The sequence below is a fragment of the Coregonus lavaretus genome (assembly GCF_964263955.1).
Source record: "Coregonus lavaretus genome assembly, chromosome: 20".
NCBI classification, from domain to species: Eukaryota; Metazoa; Chordata; class Actinopteri; order Salmoniformes; family Salmonidae; genus Coregonus; species Coregonus lavaretus.
The window spans coordinates 13,289,359-13,312,511 of NC_140007.1; the positions used below are offsets into that span (position 1 = coordinate 13,289,359).

At 46.1% G+C, this 23,153-nt stretch overlaps 1 protein-coding gene across 1 annotated transcript in view; it reads right to left on the reverse strand.

Annotated features, from left to right (window-relative positions):
• Window positions 1-22,556, reverse strand: part of LOC311147362 (ephrin type-B receptor 2-like) — a gene marked incomplete at both ends in the record, with an annotated part of 56,191 nt that extends 33,635 nt beyond the window's left edge. Inside the window, one exon of the mRNA XM_084184049.1 lies at window positions 22,505-22,556. Coding sequence (XP_084040175.1) covers window positions 22,505-22,556 — 52 coding nt within the window. The remainder of the gene's footprint in view (window positions 1-22,504) is intronic.
• Window positions 22,557-23,153: the final 597 nt, after the last annotated feature.

The window sequence follows — 23,153 nt, forward strand, 5'->3', positions numbered from 1 at the left end:
TTTTCTATATTTTTACTATTTTCTACATTGTAGAATAATAGTGAAGACATCAAAACTATGAAATAACACATATGGAATCATGTATTAACCAAAAAAGTGTTCAACAAATCAAAATATATTTTATATTTGAGATTCTTCAAATAGCCACCCTTTGCCTTGATGACAGCTTTGCACACTCTTGGCATTCTCTCAACCAGCTTCATGAGGTAGTCCCCTGGAATGCATTTCAATTAACATGTGTGCCTTCTTAAAAGTTAATTTGTGGAATTTCTTTCCTTCTTAATGCGTTTGAGCCAATGTCACGAACGTTGAGAGACGGGTCAGACCAAGGTGCAGCGTGGTATGCAAACATGTTTATTAAACAGGATAAACACTAGACAAAATAACAAACTCAACGAAACCGTGAAGTCCTATGGGCTATACACGAAACAAGCCTAACAGGAACACAAACAAGATCCCACAACTAAGGTAGGCAAACAGGCTACTAAAGTATGATCCCCAATCAGAGACAACGAGCGACAGCTGCCTCTGATTGGGAGTCACACCCGGCCAAACCTAGGAATACACATCTAGATCCTAAACATAGAAATACTAACATAGATCCTCACGCCCTGACCAAACCAACTAAAGACAACCGGCCTCTCAAGGCCAGGGCGTGACAGTACCCCCCCCCCCCCAAAGGTGCGTACTCCGGCCGCACCAACCTGACTCATTAGGGAAGGGTCCAGGTGGGCATTCAGCTTCGGAGGCGGATCCAGCTCCGGGCGTGACGACCTCTCCCTCTCTGCCTCCCCGTTGCGCCCCTGGTCTGGACCTCGGCGCGATGCTTCCCCTTTCCTTCCTCCCACGATGCACCAAGCCCTGTCTGGACCCTGGTGTGGGAGACCCCGAACCTGGAGAGGGGCGGACGTCTGGGCCTGGATCGGCAATTCTCCCGCGATACACCAAGCCCTGTCTGGACCCTGGTGTGGGAGACCCCGAACCTGGAGAGGGGCTGACGTCTGGGCCTGGATCGGCAATCCCCCCACGATGCACCAAGCCCTGTCTGGACCCTGGTGTGGGAGGCCCCGACCCTGGAGAGGGGCTGACTTCTGGCTCCGAAGTGGAGCAGCTGACCGGAGCTGGACTGGGCACCGGTGGAGCGGACTGCTCTGGCTCTGGAGTGGAGCTGCTGACCGGAGCTGGACTGGGCACCGGTGGAACGGGCACGGGCCGTGTCAGACTGGGAACACGCACCACTGGTCTGGTGCGAGGAGCAGGAACGGGCTGGGCCGGACTGGAGACACGCACCACTGGGCTGGTGCGGGGAGCAGGTACGGGTCATACTGGGCTGGCGACACGCACCACTGGTTTGGTGCGAGGAGCAGGGCCGGGCCGTACTGGACTGGGAACACGCACCACTGGCTTGGTGCGGGGAGCAGGTATGGGGCATACCGGGTAGGCGACACACACCACTGGTTTGGTGCGAGGAGCAGGGAAGGGCCGTACTGGACTGGGAACACGCACCCCTGGCTTGGTGCGGGGAGCAGGTACAGGGCGTACCGGGCTGGCGACACGCACCACTGGTTTGGTGCGAGGAGCAGGCACGGGCCGTACCAGACTGGGAACACGCACCACTAGCTTGGTGCGAGACGCAGGCACGAGGTGACTGGGAACTGTTGTTAGAGATCTCCGACTGTACCAGTCTTTTACTCTCCGCGCCCAGTCCTCCTCCAGTGAGGACTCCTCCTTGAGCCCCCACGAGTGCAGTGGTCAGGGCTCTTCTCTATCGATACCCGACCACCCTTTTAGCCCCCCCCCCGAACATTTTCTTGGGGCTGTCTCTCGGGCTTCCTCCTCGGCCGGCGCCTTCTGTGTTGCTGTTGCTCCTCTCTAACCCGGGCCTCCTCTGTCTGTTCCCAAGGACGGCGATCCATCCCAGCCTGGATCTCCTCCCATGTCCAAGATCCCTTACCGTCCAGGATCTCCTCCCATGTCCAGGATGTCTGCTCCTGGGCACGCTGCTTGGTCCATTGTTGGTGGGATCTTCTGTCACGATCGTTGAGAGATGGGTCAGACCAAGGTGCAGCGTGGTATGTGAACATGTTTATTAAACAGGATAAACACTAGACAAAACAACAAACTCAACGAAACCGTGAAGTCCTATGGGCTATACACGAAACAAGCCTAACAGGAACACAAACAAGATCCCACAACTAAGGTAGGCAAACAGGCTACTAAAGTATGATCCCCAATCAGAGACAACGAGCGACAGCTACCTCTGATTGGGAATCACACCCGGCCAAACCTAGGAATACACATCTAGATCCTAAACATAGAAATACTAACATAGATCCTCACGCCCTGACCAAACCAACTAAAGACAACCGGCCTCTCAAGGCCAGGGCGTGACAGCCAACCAGTTGTGTTGTGACAATAGCCCTATTTGGTAAAAGACCAAGTCCATATTATGGCAAGAACAGCTCAAATAAGCAAAGAGAAACGAAAGTTCATTATTACTTTCAGACATGAAGGTCAGTCAATACGGAACATTTCAAAAACGTTGAAAGTTTCTTCAAGTGCAGTCGCAAAAACCATCAAGCCCTATAATGAAACTGGCTCTCATGAGGACCGCGACAAAAATGCAAGACCCAGAGTTAACTCTGCTGCAGAGGATAAGTTAATTAGAGTTACCAGCCTCAGAAATTGCAGCCCAAGTAAATGCTTCACAGAGTTCAAGTAACAGACACATCTCAACATCAACTGTTCAGAGGAGACTGTGTGAATCAGGCCTTCATGGTCGAATTGCTGCAAAGAAACCACTACTAAAGGACACCAATAAGAAGAAGAGACCTGCTTGGGCCAAGAAACACGAGCAATGGACATTAGACCGGTGGAAATGTGTCCTTTGGTCTGGAGTCCAAATTAGAGATTTTTGGTTCCAACCGGCGTGTCTTTGTGAGACGCAGTGTGGGTGAACGGATGATCTCCACATGTGTATTTCCCACTATAAAGCGTGGAGGAGGACGTGTTATGGTGTGAGGGTGCTTTGCTGGTGACACTGTCTGTGATTTATTTAGAATTCAAGGCACACTTAACCAGCATGGCTACCACAGCATTCTACCACAGCATTATACGCCATGCCATCTGGTTTGGGCATAGTGGGACTATCATTTGTTTTTCAACAGGACAATGACACAACACACCTCCAGGCTGTGTAAGGGATATTTTACCAAGAAGGAGAATGATGGAGTTCTGCATCAGATGACCTGGCCTCCACAATCCCCCAACCTCTACCCAATTGAGATGGTTTGGGATGAGTCGGACTGCAGAGTGAAGGAAAAGCAGCCAAAAAGTGCTCAGCATATGTGAGAACTCCTTCAAGACTGTTGGAAAAGCATTCCATGTGAAGCTGGTTGAGAGAATGCCAAGAGTGTGCAAAGCTGTCATCAAGGCAAAGGGTGGCTATTTGAAGGTTCCAAATATAAAATATACTTTGATTTGTTTAACAATTTTTGGTTTACCACATGATTCCATTTACATTACATTTACGTCATTTAGCAGACGCTCTTATCCAGAGGGACTTACAAATTGGTGCATTCACCTTATAGCCAGTGGGATAACCACTTTTTTTTGGGGGGGGGGAACGTCCTAAAATCGTCCTTGAGGACATCCCCGGAACAAACCAGCAACTAGACAAAACCTCCACAGGACCATGACACAACGTCTTGACAACTTTTCATGACCAGCCGGGGACGTCCTAACGACTCATTTCTGGTGGCAGGGCTGGTTTCTTAGAGATGGATCACTACATTTTACTATATACTACTTTACATATAATGATCATTGATCTGAGATTTTTCTAACATTGTTTTAACATTGTTCTTACTTAGACATTACGTGTGAATCAATATGTACCCTACTGTACTAGCCTATTTGATTACAGTGAAAGCACAGAGGCAGAGTGAGGTGCAAACAGATAGACAAACCTTCTGGCTGCCAAGCAAAGCCAGCTCAGAGTGCCCGGTCATGACATTTAACAACAAGCCAGCTAGCTAACTGCATCGTAATGCCCACAATAACAAAAGTGGGATGCCAGCAGGTCCTGAGCACTTGTTGAACTACAGTACGCATCATTAACTATGCTATTCAATATGTAACTACCATGTAAATACTCTGGGACCAACATTGTTCTCCAAAAGAATGCATCTCTCAACAGTTGAGAACTAACATATTGATGTTAAATTATTAGATCTACTTCTAATAAGCAGAAATGACCAGAAAGTCTTTATAACCAGCATTGGCACAAAACATTCCTTACTGGAAGTTAAAATGACAGCAACATGTCAGCAAACATCTGGAAAAATAACCAAGGATCTCTGTTCTACAGCTGCACCATCGAGAGCATCCTGACTGGTTCCATCACTGCCTGGTATGGCAACTGCTCAGCCTCCGACCGCAAGGCACTACAGAGGGTAGTGCGTACGGCCCAGTACATCACTGGGGCCAAGCTTCCTGCCATCCAGGACCTCTATACCAGGCGGTGTCAGAGGAAGGCCATAAAAATGGTCAAAGACTCCAGCCACCCTAGTCATAGACTGTTCTCTCTGCTACCGCACGGCAAGCGGTACCGGAGCGCCAAGTCTAGGTCCAAAAGCCTTCTTAACAGCTTCTAACCCCAAGCCATAAGACTCCTGAACAGCTAATAAAATGGCTAACCTGTCACGGTTCAGACAGACGACCAGAGGACCACAATTGCGTCACACCAGAAAGTTTATTAAAACTTAAGGGAAAAGGGAAGTAGGGAGTGAGTGAAGGCTCCAGGGGTAACAGGGATCCCGTCCAATGTGCTGGGTCTGTGCCCCCCCCAGTGGCAGCGATGCGTCCTATGACGCCGGTGGTGGGTGGTCCAGAAGTCCTGGGGGGGGGGAAACACAGACACAACGGGGCGGATGAAACAAGGCAGCAGTACAGTTCAAGGGAAATCCAAATACGTTGTAGCAAGGCAGAAGGCTGGTCAGAGTTACCGGGATTGAAGAGTAGTCAGGAGTCGTTATGGCAGAAAGCAGGTCTGGTTTTCCTGGGGCAGAAGAGTATCCAAGGATCAGGCAGGTCCGGGGTCACAAAACAAGGGTGAGCCAGAAGCGTGAGCAAACAGGTTCCGGGTATGAGCTTTACAGACGATCTGACAAAGGAGAGCTGAAAGACAGGGCTTTAAATACTGGGAGAGGTTAGTGGGTAATGCAGCGCAGCTGGCAGAGTAATTAGAGCAGAGCAGAGCAGGGACAGGTGGAGCTAGTTAGGCTGAGTAGAGAGAGTGGTGAGCAGAGTGGAAGATAGTGGAAACAAATTAAGGTGGTAACCCGGTGGAGTGAGAGGGCTCATGACAGAAACCCCCCCCAAGGGACGGCCCCAGAAGTCCCAAGAGCAACACCACGCCGGGCGGGAGGAGGGGAGCCGGAGGAGGGCTAGAACTCCTCCGAACTGTCCGAGTGAACGTCCTCATCCTCGGAGGAAGCCGGAGGGCCGTGGTCGGGAGATGGGACAGGTCCCGAGACAGGATCAGGCACAGGACAGGAAGCCGAGCGGGCAGGACGGTTAGGGACCCCTCTGGGGCGGCCCCTACGGATTGCAGGTTGATCAGGATGCCGTTGGTGGAAGGCGGTGATGAGAGTCCTATCCACAATCCGACTAGCTGGCACCCAGGTCCTTTCCTCAGGTCCATAACCCTCCCAGTCAATGAGGTACTGGAGACCCCTACCCCTCCGTCTGGACCGAAGCAGGCGGCGGACGGTGTAAACCAGACCACCATCGACGAGCCGTGGAGGAGGAGGACAAGGCGCAGCAGGGACCAGCGGACTCTCATGAATGGGCTTAATCTTAGACACATGGAAAGTGGGGTGCACCCTCATGGAATTAGGCAGTTGGAGCCGGACAGCAGTTGGGCTAATCACTCTTATAATAGGGAATGGGCCAATGAACCGAGGTGCCAGCTTTTGCGACTCCACCCTGAGTGGCAGGTTCTTCGATGACAACCACACCCTTTGACCAACATGGTAGGTGGGAGCAGGAATTCTCCGACGGTTGGCCCCGGTAGTGTAGCTGGCAACGGATCTGAGGAGTGTGGCTCGGGCTTGTGACCAGGTGCGGCGACATCGACGGGCAAAAGCAAGTGCAGATGGGCAAGTAACCTCTCCTTCCTGGCTGGCAAATAGAGGAGGCTGGTATCCATAAACACATTGGAAAGGGGACATACCGATGGCAGAGCAGGTCAGAGAATTGTGTGCGTACTCCACCCATGTCAATTGCTGCGACCAGGAGTGGGGGTTGCGTGAAGTCATGCATCGCAGTGCCTTCTCGAGCTCCTGATTTGCCCGCTCTGACTGCCCATTGGATTGGGGATGGAATCCGGAAGTCAGACTGACTGTGGCTCCCAGCAGGTGACAGAACTCCTTCCAAAAAGCGGAGGAGAATTGTGGACCACGGTCAGAAACTACATCCTTTGGCAGTCCGTGGATCCGGAAGACGTGTTCCAGGACCACCTGGGCGGTCTCCTTGGCGGTTGGGAGCTTGGGGAGGGGAATGAAGTGTGCCATCTTGCTGAATCGGTCAACTATGGTGAGAATGACGGTCATGCCACTTGAAGGGGGCAGCCCCGTGACAAAGTCAAGGGCGATGTGAGACCAGGGACGTCTGGGCACAGGCAGGGGCTGCAGCAATCCGGCTGGGGGCTGGCAGGACGACTTGTGTTGGTTGCAGATGGGGCAGGCTTGGACGAATTCCCGTACATCCTTTCTCAGAGAGGGCCACCAGAACCTCTGGGCGAGCAGGTTGTAAGTGCGGGTGGAGCCAGGGTGACAAGCTAGGCGGGAGTCATGTCCCCACTGAACGACCTGGGACCTCAGGTTTTCGGGGACAAAAAGGCGGTCAGCTGGGCAAGTGCTGGGACCTGGCTGGTTACGGAGAGCTTCCAGCACCTGTTCCTCAACATCCCAGGTCAGAGCTGCTACGATGCAGGGACTTGGCAGAATCGACACAGGATCCTTGGAGGGGGTGTCATCCTTCTGGAATTGACGGGAGAGGGCGTCTGGCTTGGTGTTGCGTGATCCAGGCCGGTATGACAGAGTGAAATTAAACCTGGTGAAGAACAGGGCCCAGCGGGACTGCCTGGAGTTCAACCGTTTGGCCGTGCGGATGTACTCCAAGTTCTTATGATCGGTCCAAACGAGAAATGGAATGGTGGACCCCTCCAGCCAGTGACGCCACTCCTCCAAGGCAAGCTTCACAGCCAGCAGCTCTCGGTTCCCTATGTCGTAATTGCACTCAGAGGGGGACAACCGACGTGAGAAAAAGGCACAGGGATGGAGCTTCCTATCCTCCGCAGCCCACTGAGAAATCACAGCACCAACTCCCACATCCGAGGCGTCCACCTCCACAATGAATTGCCGGTCCACATCAGGCATCTGGAGGATGGGAGCGGAGGTGAACCTTACCTTGAGGGTACTGAAGGCTTTGTCGGCTGCTGGGGTCCAGGTGAAGGGTTGCTTGGTGCTGGTTAGAGCAGTGAGAGGGGCAGCAACGGTACTGTAGTTCCGGATAAACTTTCTATAGAAGTTAGCAAACCCCAGAAACTGTTGCAGCTTCTTTCTGTTCTCCGGAACTGGCCATGAAGTGACTGCTGATACTTTGGCAGGATCCATTTGGATACTTCCCTCTGCCACTATGTACCCCAGGAAGGCCACTGTCTTGACGTGAAACTCACATTTCTCTGCCTTGGCGTAGAGGGAATTCTCCAGAAGACGATGAAGGACTTGCTGGACATGGCGGGTGTGTTCAGACAGGTTTCTGGAGTAGATTAAGATGTCATCCAGGTAAACGAAGACAAACTTGTTTAACATGTCCCGCAGTACATCATTCACTAGAGCCTGGAACACAGCAGGAGCATTGGTGAGGCCAAAAGGCATAACCAGATACTCGTAGTGGCCTGTTGGTGTATTGAATGCGGTTTTCCATTCATCTCCCTCCCGGATCCGCACTAGGTGGTAAGCGTTTCTGAGATCCAACTTGGTAAAAACAGTGGCTCCCTGGAGCAACTCAAAAGCGGAGGTGAGCAGAGGCAGAGGGTAACGGTTTTTCACTGTGATGTCGTTGAGTCCCCTGTAGTCGATGCAGGGGCGAAGAGATCCGTCCCTCTTCCCCACAAAGAAGAAGCCAGCACCAGCAGGAGATGAAGATGAACGGATTAATCCTGCGGACAGAGAGTCATTGATGTAGTCCTCCATGGACTTTCTTTCAGGAGCAGACAACGAATAAAGACGGCCCTTTGGAGGGGCTGTTCCAGGGAGGAGGTCGATGGCACAGTCGTACGGTCGGTGAGGGGGCAGAGATGTGGCTCTTGCTTTGTTAAACACTTCTCTGAGACCATGGTAGCATTCTGGGACATTGGAGAGGTCAGGAGCGGAGTTAGTAGGTACTGGCCGAGGGGGTAGTGCGGCAGCAAGCAGGCAGGTTCGGTGGCAGTCCTCTCCCCACTCCCTGATCACCCCGGTCACCCAGTCGAGCTGAGGGTTGTGCCGGCGGAGCCATGGGTAACCCAGGATGAGGGGTTGGCCTGGAGAGGGGAGCAGGTGAAACTGGATAGTTTCTTGATGGTTTCCGGACAGACCCATCGAGACCGGGGCCGTGACATGAGTGACCGACCCGAGTAAGTGTCCGTCCAGTGCCCGGGCAGGAATAGGAGGTGTCAAACGGAGGTTCTCCAGTCCCAGTTGGCGTGCCAGCTTGATGTCCATTATGTTGGCTTCGGCGCCAGAATCCACCAGAGCAGCCAGGGTGTGAGTTGAGTCAGAGAGGCGGAGGTGAACTTGCAGCAGGGGTTTGCGGTCGGAGGACTGGATGGTCATTGAGCTCAACCGGACTCCCCCTATGCCCGGTGAGCTTCGGCTTTTAAAGGGCAGGTTACCACACGATGTCCATCACCTCCACAATAGAGGCAGAGGTTTGAGGTGAAGCGGCGCTGGCGCTCTGCAGGAGTGAGAGAGGCTCGCCCAATCTCCATAGGCTCAGACTGATCAAGCTGACTTGGGTGAGTGGCAGTAGATGACAGGAGCCCAGTCGGATCTCTCCGAATGCCGGTAGTTGGTGGACCTTGGCGCCCCCTCTCACGACGACGGGTCTGTATCCTTCTGTCGATCCGGACAGTCAGTGCGATGGCTTCATCAAGAGTGGAAGGCAGTTCATGGGAGACCAACTCGTCCTTGATATAGTCAGCCAAGCTATGGAAGAACGCGTCCACCAACGATGGTGTGTTCCAAGAACTTCGTCTTGCCAGGGTTCGGAAGTCGATGGAATGGTCTGCGACTGTACGTCTGCCTTGTCGAATACTGAACAGTTCACGAGACGCCTCTGCGGTTGGTGAATCCAGGTCAAACACCTTCAGCATCTCCTCAGCAAACAGGTCGAAGGTTGCACATGCGGGGGTTTGACGTTCGAACTCTGCTGTTCCCCAGAGTCGAGCTCGGCCCGTCAGGTGAGTGATGGCATACCCAACCTTAGCCCCCTCCGTGGCGAAGGTCCTTGGCTGCAAGGAGAACTGAAGTCGGCAGCTAGTCAGGAATGGCCGGACCTGGGTAGAATCGCTGTTGAACCGCTCGGGGTTACCAATCTTGGGTTCCGGAGCAGCGGCTGCAATGACCGGGGCAGGTAACTCGGAGGCAGGGCTGGTGGGCAGACTGCCTGGAAACGGGCCGGTGGGCGGAGTGGCTGGGGTAAGGTTGGTGAGGAGTTGGATGATCATGGCGAGTTGTTGTTGCTGCTGCTGGAACTGCTGCTGGTGCTGCTGGAACTGCTGATGCTGTTGGTGGCCGACCTGAAGCAGAGAGGTGATGTCGCCGCTCATGCGGGCTAGCCCTCTCTCAGTGTGTTCCAGGCGTAGCATGGCAGTGGGTTGCTCAGGTTCGTCGGTTTCCATGTCGGGGGAAGTGTGCGCTGAGTCCATGATGGTCAGATCGTACTGTCACGGTTCAGACAGACGACCAGAGGACCACAATTGCGTCACACCAGAAAGTTTATTAAAACTTAAGGGAAAAGGGAAGTAGGGAGTGAGTGAAGGCTCCAGGGGTAACAGGGATCCCGTCCAATGTGCTGGGTCTGTGCCCCCCCCAGTGGCAGCGATGCGTCCTATGACGCCGGTGGTGGGTGGTCCAGAAGTCCTGGGGGGGGGGAAACACAGACACAACGGGGCGGATGAAACAAGGCAGCAGTACAGTTCAAGGGAAATCCAAATACGTTGTAGCAAGGCAGAAGGCTGGTCAGAGTTACCGGGATTGAAGAGTAGTCAGGAGTCGTTATGGCAGAAAGCAGGTCTGGTTTTCCTGGGGCAGAAGAGTATCCAAGGATCAGGCAGGTCCGGGGTCACAAAACAAGGGTGAGCCAGAAGCGTGAGCAAACAGGTTCCGGGTGTGAGCTTTGCAGACGATCTGACAAAGGAGAGCTGAAAGACAGGGCTTTAAATACTGGGAGAGGTTAATGGGTAATGCAGCGCAGCTGGCAGAGTAATTAGAGCAGAGCAGAGCAGGGACAGGTGGAGCTAGTTAGGCTGAGTAGAGAGAGTGGTGAGCAGAGTGGAAGATAGTGGAAACAAATTAAGGTGGTAACCCGGTGGAGTGAGAGGGCTCATGACATAACCGGACTATTTGCATTCTCTCCCCCCCCCCCCCTCTCTTTTACGCTGCTGCTACTCTCAGTTTATTATCTATGCATAGTCACTTTAACTCTACCTACATGTACATATTACCTCAATTACCACACATTGACTCTGTACCGGTACCCCCTGTATATAGCCTCGCTACTGTTATTTTACTGCTGCTCTTTAATTATTTTTTATTTTCTACTTATCTATTTTTTAGTTAACACTTATTTTTCTTAAAACTACATTGTTGGTTAAGGGCTTGTAAGTAAGCATTTCACTGAAAGGTCTACACCTGTTGTATTCGGCGCATGTGACAAATATAATTTGATTTGATTTGATTTATTAAACTAGATCAATGTGAACCAGGATCTAGTGTCCATTACTATGTGTCTGTGTCATTTACATTCCCACAAATATTCAATTTAATTCAAGTCAATTGCAGGTCACCTCTGAAAGAATCCCTAAATACTTAGGGGAGTCTGAGCCATATACAATCTCTAGGGAAGTATGCTATAATGAGCCAATTACAGAACCATGGTCCTCTGTAGCTTAGCTGCTAGAGCACGGCGCTTGTAACGCCAAGGTAGTGGGTTCGATCCCCGGGACCACCCATACACAAAAAAAAAAAAAAAAAAATGTATGCACGCATGACTGTAAGTCGCTTTGGATAAAAGCGTCTGCTAAATGGCATATTATTATTATTATTATAATGGCCGATGATTCCAGTTTCATGTAAGCCACCTGTCGTAGAGAGGCAGTGGAATAACCATAGTGGAATAACCACATGATTCATCCCCATTATAAACTGACCAGAGAGGCTAAATGACATACTGTATATGGCATTACAACAGTAGGCATTTTATAGTCAAGTTCAGACAAAACGATAGGTCTCCAAATCAGCTCTGAACACTGGGAACCACTGTTGCTTCCAATTGGGCCATTTTCCGGGTGATCAGTTCCTGTTAGTATCAGTGTGGATTAATGAGTAGCTGTGAGGGAGGGCGAGCCAGGTGTTGGTGCTGCCGCTAAACGGAAATAACGAGGCCGGGGGCAGTGACCCGCTAAGAATTCCCATGGACTGAGCCTAGAGGGATTGGGAGGGGAGCGAGAGTCTGAGTGGAAAGGATGAAGAAGGGGAAGGACGGGTCTATGTGGATACTAGCTACAGCTCTCCAAGTCATACAGTAGGCTCAAACTAACACACAACAAGGCTCAAAGTGAAAGGCATGCACAATCAGATGTACTGTAGCTGCAACAGGGGACAAAAGGAATGGGGGTGACATTAGTTACTGCATGATGCCCTCCTTTCGTGACTAGACATGTCATCAAAGCACTTCAGTTCCTGCTTGAGCCCAACCGAGTGTGCACAGTATGTCGCAGAGATCTTGTCACACACGACACATGGAAGGCTATATTAAAGCTGAGTATTAAAAATACTGTAAGAGATAAAGAGGTTGTCTAGAAAATGTAATTTAGGAAATAACAGAGCTCTACCAGGCAGTTGAGAGTGTCATGCCAACAACGCCATATTAGAATGGCAATTTGCATAGCATTTTTACTCATCTCAACAATATTACAAAAATGACTTTAGGTCGGCTTCAATTGCTTTCATTGGTAGGTAAGCATTGTTAAATGAGGACTGATGTCAAATTTTGACAAATTATGGTAATCCCACATGAATATTCAATTACATTGAAATGAATCTGTTTTCAGGTTTGGTTTAGTTTAATTTATTAGGATCCCCATTAGCTACTGCATATGCAGCAGCTACTCTTCCTGGGGTCCACATAAAACATACAAATACATGACAAAGTACAGAACAGTAATAGACAAGAACAACATAAGATATTACAATAAATTCAAAATAAAAAATAAAAATAAAAGTTATGTATAGGAAAGACACCAAGAGACAACAAAAATACTATTTACACACTATTCATATATACATATTATTATTCTTACATAGAAAGAGGAGAGGCACTGTGATACAATATGTTTTTTAAAATCTGTTTTTTAAAGCTAAACTGGCTTTTTGCCTGAGTAACCTCTGGTGGCAGAGCATTCCACGATGACATGGCTCTATACATAACTGAGCGATTTATTAAATCTGTTTTTGGTTTGAGTACCATGAAGAAACCCACAGTGGAGTGTATGCAGATAGATTATACATGTGGTTAGGCATTTCCAACACACAAATGTTTCTTAAAAAGACAAGAAGAGGAGTAGTCAATTTCTCCTCAACCCTCAACCATGAAAGACTATTACGCATGTTGGTGGTGTACATGTACATTGCAATGTCCCTGAAAATGGTTTTCTTACATTTCAAATTATTCCAGGATCTTCCACCATGTTTTCCACATCTTCAGACTATATTTCAAGATAATATATGACAGAGTGCAGTTTTTTATTACTATTAAAGTTATTATTTTATAGGTGACCTTAAGTCTGATTATTGATTAATTGACGCCATGGGTCATGAAATGTGGTTTAACCAATTTCTGTTGCCTAATAATTAAATCATATCTTTCACCAAAATAAGTATTTTTAATATTATAATATTTTTACCCTATTCTTAGTCCACCATACTTTTTACTGATATATCAACCGCCTGGTTGAGCACATTGTTACAAAATTCTAGCTTTTTAGCCTTTTTACATTTTAACTATTTATTTTCATATTCCTACTCATCTCTACTAACAGGAATGGTGCAATATTAATTCCTCACTAACTGAATTCCTGCCTTTTATCCCATATCTTCGGTGACTGATTTTGAGTTTTCTTACAGCCCTCTGAGTGGGCAAAGTTAGAGTGCCACAACACTGAACTGCAGCAACCAAAAAGTATACAAATTATGTTAATTGATGCAGGAGGGCTGGGGAAGTTGACCAATCAAGTTCAAGTGAAGATTTTTTTCATACCCACTTCTAAATCCATTGTCAAAACATGCTCTACCGGCCGGTTGAGAATATGGTTAAAGGGATAGACAAATCCCCCATTATCTACCAACCCATAAGTATTCTTAAACCAGAATTAACCATGTGAGAGGCAGAGGGGAATAAAGTTGTAGTGGTCTCTCTCCCTCTCTCTGGCTCCATGTTGCCCTCCCCACCCCCTGACTCCATCTGTCCCTGCATTCCTGCAATATAGAGCTCTCTCTTTTCTTCTCTCGCTCTCTTTCTCTCCATATTTCAATGAAAAGTAGGGCAACGAGGAGGAAAGAGTAGGGCAACTTAGTCCAGCACATATAATCCTCGCAGGCTGCGCCACGCTCTGTACGCCACACTGGATTAAACCCAAGGGACACATCGCTGGGCTTCACTCAATGGGTTTTATGTCAATGTGCCTCCCGCCGCACTGCAATTCTCAGTCCCACATTTCTTATTTATCAATTTTATGGCCCTGCTTCTTCTGCTGCTTTTATATTAGCACTGCAAGGGAACATCCCAGGGTTGTGGCATTTTCCACTAAAGCACACACAGAGACCAGCCTGCATTGCAGAATGCAGAGAGAGGTGGCACATTTGGACTAAATGGTTCAAATCATCTTAGCTCATGCATGTTCTGCCAAGGCTATAAATCGAAGCAAAGTGCAATATCTATTTGCTCAGGTTGATAACAACAACACATTATTAATCCTGATGATGCTCATTCAATATCTTGGTGCATCCTGAAAGATTATGATGGTAAGAAATTGTGAAACTGTGCAATTGACAAGTTTGCGAGATTTTTACAGGCCGAAGAATGGGGTCTCTAATATCTAAATAAATGAATGACCTCTAAGCATGTGATATTGCATTATTCGGAGTAGACATTCTCAAGACCACAGCCTGTGAATTTATACTGGCAGGTACTCAGCTAAGAATAAAAACAGTTTTACGCAATTTGACATCTTTAAAATCATTGTCTGTTTTCCCAAATGGAACAATGGGAAATGTCATGGATAAAACTTCCTGAATAATTCATGGCGGGTTAATTATTTCACAGCATAGCTTTGAGCAGACATGAAATGCTCCAGTTGAAAAGCCTTCACCACCTGCCTGCCTGACCAAGTGGCCATACTCTCAAAGGAATACAGTAGGCTACCGTTCCACTGTGTCAAGACCTAGACACATTTCTTCAATTGTCTCTGGTTTTGGCATTTGTGTGAAAAAGCACATTGGACACGTCCATTGCCCCATATCAAGCCATGCCAGGAAAAGAGTTCTGCGCATATGTAGCAGATGTGGGAATGCTTACATTGAAGTGAATATTGGAAAACAAAAGTAATTTTATCCCAAATAAAATGAGCATTTTATCAATGTGGTAATTCTGGACCCATGTTGGACTCCAATTCCTTTGGAAAATAAAGTTGATTTTGTTGACCTATCCCCTAAGAACCAGGTGCACTCAACAGGTAACAACCAGGCACTTCTCACAAAAACTGCCATTTTTGTTTGTGTGTATGTAACAGCTGTCCAGCGAAGACAAGAAGACTGATCTCGGCACCATTGTAACAGCTGTGATTGTACTTCGTAACTCTCTTGCATTGTGTTTTTAAAGAAAGGACTGTCCAGCCAGTGAGAATCCGTGTACGGTGCAGCGAGCCCAGTTGATTTGTAGTTTATTCTGATGATAGATTTGTGATTCGTCTGTTAGCATGGAAATAACTGAATTAGCAGGGGCTAATGCGACCATTACAATTAGAGCATGCTAGCTAACTCACTCTTACAGCAATAACATACAAAAGCAAATCCCAGGATGCCCCCAATATCTAGCAGGTACCGTACACATATATATAAATCAGGACATGTACATAGTGAACTCGTAAACATTGTAAATATGAAAACAGAATACAGTATTTCAGAACGTGACCTAACGCTTGCATGTCAATATCAGACTGGGAAGAGTTGATGTTCGCGATCTCCCCCTATCTGCAAGCATGACCAATGGCATAAAACCTTAGTGACATGTAAATTCAACCAACCAATAGGAATCGATAAACATCAAATACATATTTCTGCAGTGTCAAGTGGAAACATAACCAACCCTGTTACACGTACTCCAGCCCTCAAAGGACATCCAACAAAACATTTCTCCCGGCTCCCTTATCCCACTTTTGCTGAACAAGTTAAATGTTTATGAAATAACTCCTACATAATGAATGAACCCAAGCCATCCCAAAGTTTGCAAACAAAACAAGCATGACGTAAAAGTTATGTAAGTATCCAGGCGGCAAAAAGAGACTGGAATTGAATGCAGCACATAGCTTATCTGCGTTTTTTCAAGTCCTTTCAGTTTTTGGTATGTGGAGGCAATATACCGTAACAAAACAAAATAAGTTGAGAAATTATGTGGGTTTTTTCAAATGAGGCTAAAGTACTGTATATCCATTTTCATTCCATGGACAGACAGATGCTGCTGCATCCACTAATGTATTAGGATTGTCCCAGTAAATTACCTTCTTTCGTATGCTACTGCTCATGGAAGCAGCATTGAATATTTTCTATGGGGGAATTGGGACCCACTAATGGGGGAATTGGGACCCAATCAATTGGGACCCATTGATTTTCTAGTGCTCCAGTTCTGTCACTCTCTCTGTACTGTGAGTTGGTTTATGATATATTGGGTGGGAAGACACTTGACTGGTGATGCTTACAGCACTGACACAATACACTGGATCAAGTACATTGAACTCAAATTAATTTGCAGTTAAAGCTGCTAACCTGTGTTACCCTGGCAACAAAAAATGTAGGGCTCGATTCCATCAAAACCTGAAATTATTTTCTGCCTGAGAAACCGTGTGTGTGTGCACTCTCCTTCCAATCAGTAACATTCATCGAGTCAAGAAAACATAGTGACTGCATAACGTAAAGGGTTTAGATGTGCAAACTTTAAATCGTATTTATCTTATGTTCTCCTGTTTTCCACACTACTGATTTAGATTACTCTATGTCTGAATGTTCACACACAGGTACCTCAAGTCAGGATGTATCCTTGTAAGGTCATATAAACAATACCTGTCCTTGGAATGAATTGATAGAATGATGTAAAAAATATAAAAGAAATGGCAAGTAAACCAGTAGGCCCACTCTGGAAATATGGGAGTTCAGTAAAGTTGATAAGCGTAAAGTAATAGGGAGTTTTACAGCTCTTCTGCTGATCTTTACAGTTAGCCCTCCCTGTCCTGACCAAGATCTCCCCTCCCCATGGTTATTTGGGGCACGGGCGAGACAGCGACCAGGGTGGATCCTGCCTCTGTCACTGGAGTGCTCACCTTAGTAAACCTCAGAACAGCGTCATTCATCAGGGTTTCCCACTCTCCAATGTCAATTACTTTTCAATTACTTTTCAAGGACGAAAGTTTTTCACCCACTGGTGATCATATCAAGTTACAAATGGACCACATCCTGATCCTGTTCCAATTCAAAAATGAGTGCTAAGCCATGTATAAAGACAAATATTTACTAAGCCTTTGCCACAGTGAAAAGTTACACCTGCCTTAAGCAAAATTAAGGAATAAAGCATTTTACATACAACAGGTGTCATTGTCCCACAGGTGCAAACCCTTAATAAATCTGGCCAAGAGACAGATGTGCTTGCAGTTACAGAATGGGTTCATTCACTGTACCCGATGTCCATCCTATCTGGTGAATGGTTGTCTGGCTATAATCCAACCTGGTAACAAGGATAAACTCATAACAAATCTATAACCATAACTATGGTATATATAGCTTGTAACATTTACATGTCACACACTGTTAAGTGTCTCAGTCATGTACAGTTGAAGTCGGAAGTTTACATACACTTAGGTTGGAGTCATTAAAACTCGTTTTTCAACCACTCCACAAATTTCTTGTTAACAAACTATAGTTTTGGCAAGTCAGTTAGGACATCTATTTTGTGCATGACACAAGTAATTTTTCCAACAATTGTTTACAGACAGATTATTTCACTTATAATTCACTGTATCACAATTCCAGTGGGTCAGAAGTTTACATACACTAAATTGACTGTGCCTATAAACAGCTTGGAAAATTCCAGAAAATGGTGTCATGGCTTTAGAAGCTTCTGATAGGCTAATTGACATAATTTGAGTCAATTGGAGGTGTACCTGTGGATGTATTTCAAGACCTACCTTCAAACTCAGTGCCTCTTCGCTTGACATCATGGGAAAATCTAAAGAAATCAGCCAAGACCTCAGAATAAATATTGTAGACCTCCACAAGTCTGGTTCATCCTTGGGAGCAATTTCCAAATGCCTGAAGGTACCACGTTCATCTGTACAAACAATAGTACGCAAGTATAAACACCATGGGACCATGCAGCCGTCATACCGCTCAGGAAGGAGATGCGTTCTGTCTCCTAGAGATGAACATACTTTGGTGCGAAAAGTGCAAATCAATCCCAGAACAACAGCAAAGGACCTTGTGAAGATGCTGGAGGAAACAGGTACAAAAGTATCTATATCCACAGTAAAACTAGTCCTATATCGACATAACCTGAAATGCCGCTCAGTAAGGAAGAAGCCACTGCTCCAAAACCGCCATAAAAAAGCCAGACTACGGTTTGCAACTGCACATGGGGACAAAGACCGTACTTTTTGGAGAAATGTCCTCTGGTCTGATGAAACAAAAATAGAACTGTTTGGCCATAATGACCATCGTTATGTTTGGAGGAAAAAGGGGGTCCTTGCAAGCCAAAGAACACCATCCCAACCGTGAAGCACGGGGGTGGAAGCATCATGCTGTGGGGGTGCTTTGCTGCAGGAGGGACTGGTGCACTTCACAAAATAGATGGCATCATGAGGAAGGAAAATGATGTGGATATATTGAAGCAACATCTCAATACATCAGTCAGGAAGTTAAAGCTTGGTCGCAAATGGGTCTTCCAAATGGACAATGACCCCAAGCATCCTTCCAAAGTTGTGGCAAAATGGCTTAAGTACAACAAAGTCAAGGTATTGGAGTGGCCATCACAAACCCCTGACCTCGATCCTATAGAAATTGGTGGGCAGAACTGAAAAGGCGTGTGCGAGCAAGGAGGCCTACAAACCTGACTCAGTTATACCAGCTCTGTCAGGAGGAATGGGCCAAAATTCACCCAATTTATTGTGGGAAGCTTGTGGAAGGCTACCCGAAACGTTTGACCGAAGTTAAACAATTTAAAGGCAATGCTACCAAATACTAATTGAGTGTATGTAAACTTCTGACCCACTGGGAATGTGATGAAAGAAATAAAAGCTGAAATAAGTCATTCTCTCTACTATTATTCTGACATTTCACATTCTTAAAATAAAGTGGTGATCCTAACTGACCTAAGACAGGGAATTCTTACTAGGATTAAATGTCAGGAATTGTGAAAAACTGAGTTTAAATGTATTTGGCTAAGGTGTATGTAAACTTCCGACTTCAACTATAAGTGTAAGCAAGTTTTGCAACCCCACCATAGGGAAGAATTGAGAAGTAGGTCATTGGCTGTTTTGACGCTCAATATTTTCTGTCACTGCTCCCAGAGGGGAAAGAGTGCTGCACTGAAGAGCAGCGTTACGCTGAATATTGATTGACTTCCAAAACAAAATGTCTGCAAAGAGCAGAAAGGCTTATTTTGGAAGCAAAATGTAAAGGTGCAATGTCAACACTTTGGTTTGTACTGAATACATAAGTGAAGAAAATATGATTCAGGGATTTTTATTGAACTTATGTTTAAAATAAGTGGTGTGTTTTGTCTGGAACTAATGGCCAGGTAAGGGCTTAAGGTGGACCAAAATGGACTCAGTCAGTCGCAAGTCGCAAGACATTGCTAAAAAACGTCAAAGGATATAGAAATAGATCATCATAACAAACAGTTAACCACCATATTGTATAATCATCCAAACCTCCCCCCCCCCCCCCAACAAAAAAAAACCAGCTAACTAATGCATGGCATGACTATTTGCGGCAGAGTTGTTGTGATATTTTACAACTGTACTTGGGTGGCTCTGCTGTTCCAAATTTGAACACTACTCTTTTATTATTTTTTCACTAATGGTTTTTGCTTTTATGAAACATACAGTAGGCTCTCTTCCTGTCCATGTCTACTGGCTAGGACTGTATGATACAGAATGTATTGTTCACAGCAGCAGTAGGCTATTGTTTGATGGTTCTCCTTTCCATCCACCTCTTTGGTCTATCTATACAAAGAACCCACTCAGTCAGGTAAAGAAAACAAAAATAAAACATGTCTGTAGTGTGACAGAACATAACGGGGAGCGAGAGAGAGATAGAGAGAGAGAGAGATCCTATATGATTTCTCAGCCAGACTATGCAGGCCAATGCTGAGCCAACAGCTCTTGACGTGGCTGAAATCGGTCAGGTCTGCCCCGCTTACATAAAGGCTTGGGAACATGGACGCTGTGCAGCCCAACAAGGGGGAGGGAGGTCTCACTGCTGAAACAGAGGGGCAGGAGGGGACAGCCGGCTGGGAGAGCAGAGCAGAGCAAGCAGACGTCACATGGTTCCAGAGCAGACAGACAGACATCACGTGATCCCACACAACTCAGGTATTTTGACTGACGGAAGCAATTGAGGGGGATTATTAAAAGGCATCTAGACATATTGATTTTTTGACCGTTTTTGTCAGAAGGTTGGTGACATCGTAATAGGCCTCGGACATGCATGATGTTATGGACATAAGCACAACAGTCACAGTTAGGCAGCCATACTGTTAACCAGTAACACATTTGTTAAGTAATTTTCTGTGATTTCTTATCACATATCTTGCTGTGCATGAACCATGTAAGTAAGGTAGCATTTCACATGAAGGCCTAGTAGTTACTCTATACTGTAACTACCTCAGTGACTGCAGAGATAGATAAGTAACAATTCTTCTTAATAACTTAAAATGTCCTTTCAATGTTAATTACAGGTTTAGTTAGTATGTCATTACAACTTGTTACACTGTTGTTACCAAAGCAGTAAAATGAGTAGCCTGACGACTCACACTAAATTCTGTGTTCGCGACATACTTTAGTCTGAGACTACCATCATTGAAGTCGTTTGTAGTGACGAAGGGCACGAGGGGTGTTGTACAAAACAAAGTCATCAGAGATTGGATCGTCTCTAACCAATCAGATTACAAAGCCAATGACACATATTCAAACTGCCGCCTTACCCACATGTGTTCTTGCTCTGGCCCAATCCATCAGTTTCTGGACCAAACAGATGGCCCCAAATGTGTTCGCATTCGGTGAACGGTCGGGGAGGTACTCAGATCCAGACTCATTGCGGAGAAGAAAATAACGTCAGTGGGTGTGACGTAGCGTTTGGCCGGAGTAAGGACTCTGGGTAGCCAGGCAAGTAAATGAGGGAATCCTGAATCTCTAAGTTCTTCTGCTATAAAATGTTCAAAACTCAGAATAAGTAGCTTTAACTCTCAACTCCTGAAAATCCAAAAGACAGGCCAAACACACCACAGGGCCAGATAAGCTTTTCAATCCAAAAGACAGGCCAAACACAGCGCAGGGCCGGATCAGCTTTTCAATCCAAAAGACAGGCCAAACACACCGCAGGGCCGGATCAGCTTTTCAATCCAAAAGACAGGCCAAACACAGCGCAGGGCCGGATCAGCTTTTCAATCCAAACGACAGGCCAAACACACCGCAGGGCCGGATCAGCTTTTCAATCCAAAAGACAGGCCAAACACAGCGCAGGGCCGGATCAGCTTTTCAATCCAAAAGACAGGCCAAACATACCACAAGGCCGGATCAGCTTTTCAATCCAAAAAGCCTTTCCAAGCAAAACAGATCTGATTGTTTTTGCGCTGGATTTAACCATCATGGGTCAGTTATGCATACCCACATCCAACTCATCTTTCATTAAATACAGAAGACACCTGAAGTGTTGTGGAATGACTGAGGGAGCATATAACTCAACACCACACCAACATATCCCATGGACTGCTGTTCAGAGTGAATGCTTGCTTGTTTTAAAATGACACTAGTACAAACAATAGGATAAACCTGTATCATAAAGATCTATTACCATGTTATTGATGTACTGTATGTATGTGTGTGTGTGTGTGTGTGTGTGTGTGTGTGTGTGTATGTATGTATGTGTGTGTGTGTCCGCGTGCGTGTGAGTGTGTGTGTGCGTGTGTGATTAAATTGCATGCAAGGCCATTCATACTGATGATTCAAAATTGCATTTAACATATAGGTAGACTATTTGACATAGCCTACCAATTTTTTTCTCTTTTTTTTTGTCATTTAGCAGACATAGCCTACCTACATTGTATTATTAAAGAAATAGCACAAACGACTCGAGATGGGGTTGGGGTTAAACACACACACACACAGGCAGTTGTCTAAACCACATTTGTTACAATTTTATATGCTATGAAACAGATACATTTCTTCAACATACTGTATACTGTATACTGTATACTGACTACAGGTAGTTTAGGAGTCAAAACATGTGGTTTGAACCATTAAAATGACTGTAGCAATGTTTTACCTATCATTGCTAAAGATATACTGTATTTTCTTGGAGTATTATATCTAGTTTTTTCTCTCAACAGCATTTCATCAGACTTTGATTCATACAAAATACCGGCGTTACAATGTGACAGTCCCCCAGAAAGCATTTACTGTTGTCACATAAAAAAATACAATAAAAACGACTTATTTACTTTTACACTACCATCACAATACCACACCACTCCTAGATGTACATGATATTTGCGCTATATCTTACGTAATGAATATCTGATAGTGTATAATTAATGGATTTATGCTGAGAGCTTATTCACAATGACAGTCATCCATGCACGTTTTAATTATGCATTCAGACGAGATAAAGAAAAAAGCAGCATTCTCTCTTACCTTCGACAGCCCCTACCATTGGAAATATCCATAAACAATATAAGATATCCATAACAACGGAAATACTTGGCATTTTGGCTGTAAAAAGCCAAGGCATTCATAGAAAACAGGTCCACCAGCGGGCCATTGACAGCGAATTCATCTACAGAAGCGCAAACCCTCACAGCCAATGGTTAGAACGAACCGCTTTTGAAGGGAGAACACGCGTCTAAACCTAAATTTGGGCGAAACCAAAGGGAATCATACAAGGGGTGGGGGGGGGGGGGGGGGGGGGGGTAATCTGTTGTTTGGAGATGGCTGCAATTTTCCTTTGCAAGATCCCTCTGAAATGCGAATGTAATAATTGTTGTATTTAATAATTGTTGTAATTAAATAATATCAAAGCACACTATTATACTGTGGATATCATTATTTTTGTGTACATATATCACCAACTAGCAACATATTACCACCAACACCACCATAGCCTACCACCAGCTGCAGCTACATGATAAAATTGTTTTTTATTGATTGACTAAGTCTTTATAAGGCATGTTTTGATCATTTATCAATGCATCATCAACAAGTGAAACACACACTGTTGAGAGGAGATAGAAGCTGCACAGTGCTTATTTCACTAATGGTCAATCAAGTCACTGGCTCTTTGAAG